At 39.6% G+C, this 6,000-nt stretch overlaps 1 protein-coding gene across 1 annotated transcript in view; it reads left to right on the top strand.

The window, feature by feature from the left end:
- Window positions 1-6,000, top strand: part of SLC45A2 (solute carrier family 45 member 2) — a 39,646-nt gene that overhangs the window by 24,759 nt on the left and 8,887 nt on the right. Inside the window, exon 3 of the mRNA XM_081825985.1 lies at window positions 857-1,182. Coding sequence (XP_081682111.1) covers window positions 857-1,182 — 326 coding nt within the window. The remainder of the gene's footprint in view (window positions 1-856; window positions 1,183-6,000) is intronic.

The raw sequence follows: 6,000 nt of genomic DNA, 5'->3' as shown, positions 1-6,000 counted from the left end.
AGACTTCAGGTCAGCGTCCTGTGAGATGACAATAAGATTTTTAAAAATTCATTATTTCAACTTTTGTTATTTGTTCTGTGGCTATCAACTGGGAACAAATTCCTTTAGTTTCTAATAGAGGAAAGAAGACAGAGTTTAAAGCTGTTTGATCTTTGCAAACTCATGTCATGCTAAGAAGCTAATTAACATATAAATGCCAATACAAATAATTTCACTGCAGTCAGAGGTTGGTTCTCTCTGGGGCTCTTTAAGGGCAAGAATTTTAGTCCTGAAGCAGTTTAGAGAGTGCAGTTTATTATTTTTTTTATTTATTTTTTTAAAGATTTTATTTTGCTTGTTTGACAGAGAGAGAGACAGAGGGAGGGAACACAAGCAGGGGGAGTGGAAGAGGGAGAAGCAGGCTTCCAGCAGAGCAGGGAGCCCGATGTGAGGCTGGTTCCCAGGACCCTGGGATCATGACCTGAGCCTGGGATCACGACTGAGCCACCCAGGCGCCCCTAGAGAGTGCAGTTTAGAAAGGCCACAGGACTTCTGATGGTGGCAATATTTGTGTCTGGGACTAGTCCATTTTCCAATCATGACCCTACTCGTACATGGGTTGCTCTTCTATCATTACCCCCACATTATGAGTGAGGAAGGCCAAGGGCACAGCAAGTATATGTCAGAACTGAGCTTGTACCCCTGTTTCGTGGCTGTAGATGTCTTGGCCTCCTGCTGTGTTAACTCTCCATCATAACCAGGTGTCTCTGCTGTCCTCGGGGAGCTTTCCCACTGAAGGAGGGGGGGGTGCCTGGACACCATGAAAAGAGAAGATGGTTTGCTAACTATGCTAATACAGCTCTTTCTTGCTTTCTAGGTTTTGGAGGTGCATTGGGTTACCTTTTGGGTGCCATCGACTGGGCTCATCTGGAGATAGGAAGAATGCTGGGCACAGAATTCCAGGTCATGTTCTTCTTCTCCGCCTTGGTGCTCACTTTGTGTTTTATTATTCATCTCTGCAGTATTCCTGAAGCCCCACTTAGAGATGTTACAAAGGACACATCCCCACAGCAAGCCCCCCAGGACTTTCCATTGCCATCAGACAAAATGTACCAGTATGGGTCTATTGAGAAAGCTAAAAACGGTTCTGTAAACCCAGAGCTGACATTGAAGGGAGAAAAAAACAAAAATCCTGCTGAACAGGTAAGATGCAAATTCTTTTTTCTTTACTCAGGAAAAATATCCTTGTTCTTACCCTTCTTATTTTTTTTATTATTCTTTGTTTTGTTGGCTTGTTTGATGTGAAGTCTAATTGAATCCTCCAATCCCCTTTCGCTCTTATCCCTTTGAATTAAAACTTTAAACATGTGTGCATTTTCCTCTGGTCTTCCTCTTATTCTTTTCAGAGCATCAGAGTAGAGAAGAGGGAGCCAGTTCCAAAATGTTAGACCATAAGAGAAGCCTGGAACCATTTTTAGGCCTCAAGAAATATCTTAACTCTTAGATTGGGATTATAAATTTGTTCCTCCAAATGACAGCATCCCTGGGTTGGTAACTGGGTTGGGCATGTTGAATTTGTATTTCATGAGTTGATTAAATATTTTTTTTAGGTCATTTTCAGTGAACTGGTCAGTGAATTAATTAGTTTAAAAATTAAAAAAAAAACTACTAAATTACAGAGAAATGGGACTAGGTTAAGGGGAAATTGTCAGAGAGAAGAGGCTAGAACTGTGCAGACCAATACATTGGCTACTCGTCACATAAGGCTATTTAAGTTTAAATTAATTAAAATGAAATAAATTAAAATGTCAGTTCCTTAGTTGCATTAGCCACATTTCAAATGCTTAATAGCTCCTTGGGCCTAGGCACTACAGTCCAGGACAGTGCAGATATAGAACATTTCCATCACTGTAGAAAGTTCTTTTGGACAACACTGATGCACAGCTGCATCCTCCTTCAAGCTGAGTTTAATGGCAATACCTCATTAATATAAGTACAAAGGATTCCCTCACTGGCAAAGGGGTTGTGGAAGACCTGGGTTTAAATCTTGATTCCTCTAGCTGACTGACCTGTATTATTCATTCAACAATTACCAGGCACTTGCTGTAAAGAGCCTGAAGATTAAGAGCATATGGGGCACCTGGGTGGCCCAGTCAGTTAAGCATCCAACTCTTGGGTTTCGGGTCAGGTCATGATCTCAGGTTGGTGAGATCGAGCCCTGCTTTGGCGTCGGGGTCTGCTCTGAACGTGGAGCCTGCTTAAGATTCTCTCTCTCCCTCTCCCTCTGCCCCTCCCCACCCAATGCTTACAGGCACTCTGTCTCTCTCTAAAAAAAGAAAAAAAATTAAGAGCATAGGTGTTCAAATCCTGCCTCTACCACCTCTGGAATGCATGACCTTGGGCATTTGTTTCTGTAAAATAAGAAAGTGATTCTATCTACCTACAAGGATTTTTGTGCAAATTCCATGACATAAGCCATGCAAAGTTCCTACCACATAGTAAGGGGTGAGGTACAAGTGCCTATTATGAGCCTGACAGAAGGCTGAGCACCTCACACACCAACAGGGAACAGATTTAATCTGTGCTCTAACAGAACTTTCATACAAGCTCAGTGAATCTCTATGAGTTCAACTTCTCTTGATGGGTTGGCCTATCTATTTTCCAGGATTATTGGGTTGTTCAGCTAAGATAAAGCATGCAAAGGTGCTTTTTAAGCTTTATATAAGTATATAAGTGTATTACAGGCATTATTCAGTCAACAAACTACTTCAGGTACCAAGTATGTACAAAGCATTATTAGGTATTTAGGGATCATGAAATTGACTAATCTCTGCTTCCTATGCTCAAGAATTTACAGCCCTAACAGGGGCCATAATAAGCCATTTATACCAATACTTATATTCCAAGGTAGAATATACACTTTCCAAAATGAGGGTGGTGGTGCAGTTTGAGAACTGGGATTATTTTTTTTTTTAATGGCAAGAGGAGGCCTGAATTATTTCAGGATTCAAACTGGATCCCATAAAATTCATCGACAATTCCTCCATGCCATCATTGCTTACCTCAATATTTCAGTAGTCTCCTTTTGAGTGTACGCTTGTGAAGTTCTCTTTCCTACTCTCGCCTCTGTGCCTTTTTCATGTATAAATCCACCCCCCCCAATCTCCAGTTGACAAAGGTGTACAATACGTGAAGTAGAGCAACTCCCAAGGGTTCAGAACTATTGAAAGGACTTCACCAAGGGAATCAAGCAGTCACAGAATAAGATGTCAGCTGAATTTTCATTCTGAGTGAAAATACCCAAAGGGCTTTGAATATTTACATTCCCAGCTTTTACAGAACTACTAGGCACAATTTGAAAGTTCATATTTATTTTTGGATGAAAGGAAAACAGATTAACAATGAAAGTAGGATGAAAATTATGTATAAGGCAGAAGCATAAATTAATATTTGGAATGAGGATGAATACTTGCTGGCCACATTCACGTCTTAAAATTTTGCATTTTTGGAAAGAAAAGAAGAAAAGTAAAAATAAATCACTTAGTCTGAGGCATGAAACTCAGGCTGTTGCTGTTGTTGTTTAAAGATTTTATTTATTTTTTTTAAGTAATCTTTACATCCAATGTGGGGCTTAAAACTACAACCTTGAGAACAAGAGTTGTATGCTTTACCAACTGCGCCAGCCAGGAGCCCCTGTTGTTTTTTTGTTCTATAGCCTTAGCTTCTTCCTATGGTCAAATAAAAAGTAACAAGGCATCACTGAGGTTTTTTTTTTTTTTTCAGTCAACATTTATTTTTACAGTTACCATGTTTTACATGCAGAGAAGTTATTTTTCCTAATTCCAAAGGAATGTCTATACTTTTTAAATACTGACTAGGTACAGTTGTTCCCGGTTATCTGAAGCTTAACTTTCCACATTTCGGTTACTTGTGGTCAACTGCCATCTGGAAGTAGATTATCCTTCTGATTTATCATCAGAAGGTCAATAGTAGCCTAATGCTATGTCATCCACCTCACTTCATCTCATCCCATAGGCATTTTATCATCCCATGTCATCACAAGAATAAGAAGAAGAGTAGGTACAACATAATGATATATTTTGGGAGAGAGACCACATTCACACAACTTTTATTATAGTATATTGTTATAATTGTTCATTTTATGATTGTTGTTGTTAATCGTATAATGTGTCTAATTTATAAATTAAACCTTATCATTGGTATGTGTGCATAAGAAAAAACATAGTCTATATAGGTTTTGGTACTATGTGCGGTTTCAGGCATCCACTGGGGGTCTTGGAATGTATCCCCCATGCATAAGGGTGGGGATGACTGTGTAAGATCAGTTTAGTCATGGCCAGTAGGTTAACTACTACAAAACTAACAAATTAAAAAAGCAATTTATATAACAAATCTACAATAAGTAAATATATTTTTCCACAATAAATATTGAAGTAAAAAGCATTATTATATAAAGTTAAGAGTTATAAAACAATATGTTGTTATAGTTAAAATAGAAACTCCCAGGAGACCACCTTATAAATAAACTAGCCAGGACTCAATTTCATTATGTTGAGATTCAGAATAAATAAAGATCTGAGAAGAAAGACCTATCACCCCACCATGACTGATGTTTATAGTCTCAGTGTCTTAATATTCCCAAGGTGTCTTTCTTCTCTTATATAACAAGATGCTGAAAGCTGTTTTATTCTTTGTATTTCAAAACAGTTTTGTCAATAGTTCAAAATTTCTCATCTTCTCAAGGTTTCTGATACAAAAAAAATAGTGTAGCCTTTGGTTTCAACATAATTTAAGCCTAAATTAAAGAATGTGTGTGGGGGGGTGCCTGGGTGGCTCAGTCATTAAGCGTCTGCCTTCAGCTCAGGTCATGATCTCAAGGTCCTGGGATTGAGCCCCACATTGGGCTCCCTGCTCAGCGGGAAGCCCGCTTCTCCCTCTCCCACTCCGCCTGCTTGTGTTCCCTCCTTCTGTCTCTCTCTCTGTCAAATAAATAAATAAAATCTTTAAAAAAAAATAAAGAATGTGGGTATGTGTGTGTATGTGTGTGTGTGTGTGTGTCTTCTATATTGTTTTCACCTCTGACTCCACATAGGGCTCATTTATGTGTGCTGGCTCATGGCAGGATCCAGAGAAATAAACTGGGAAGAGGTACTTGACCAAGAGCAGGGAGCTGATTGGCTCTCTATCAATTTTCTGTGCTACCTAGCAAATTACCTAGCAAATTACCTTGAGCAGCTTAAAACCATATTTATTATCTCACAGTCTTATAGGTCAGAATTCTGGGTGGGCTCAACTGGGTTCTCTGCTTAGGGTCTCACAAGGCTGAAATCAAGTTGTTGATGGAGGTGCATTCTCATCCGGAGGCTCAACTGGGGAAGAATCGGCTTCTGAGCTCATTCAGGTAGAATCCAGTTCCTTGTGATTATAGGACTGAGGTGCTTGTTTTCTTGCTGACTGATGGCCAGGAGTCACTCATCTCCTAGAGTCCACTCTAAGGTCCCTTCCATGTGACCCCTTCCACCTTCAAAACCAGTAACCTTTGTGCTTTGAAACTCTCTGACTTCCTCTTCTGCTCCCAGCTGGAGAAAATTCTCTGCTTTTTAAAGGGCTCATGTGATTTGGTTAGAATCACCAGATAATCTCCCTTTTGATTAACTAAAAGTCAAGAAATTAGTAACCCTAATTATATCTGCAAAATCCCTCTGCCATGTAACATAACATAATTATGGGGTAACAGCAGGGGACAGAGATCATGGGGCCATCTTAGAATTCAGCCTACCACACTTTTGGATTCAAGAAATCTAAGAATTATAATCATCTAAGGGCTAGCTTAGATCTATGAGCTCTGTCCTTGTGTAGTGGTTCTGTCACTCAAAGACAGGATGCTACATATCTCTTACATCTTGGCCCAAAGCAAGCCCCATTTCCAGTCCCTTTACCTTTAGCTCTCCAAAGCCTTATTTGGGCCTGAAACTGCTAAATATCCACACATAATTAACA

Source organism: Leptonychotes weddellii, chromosome 7 (assembly GCF_054177405.1).
Source record: "Leptonychotes weddellii isolate Sample4059 chromosome 7, ASM5417740v2, whole genome shotgun sequence".
Lineage (NCBI taxonomy): Eukaryota > Metazoa > Chordata > Mammalia > Carnivora > Phocidae > Leptonychotes > Leptonychotes weddellii.
Note: the sequence above shows the minus strand (reverse complement) of the source record. Positions and strands in the feature narration are given on the sequence as shown.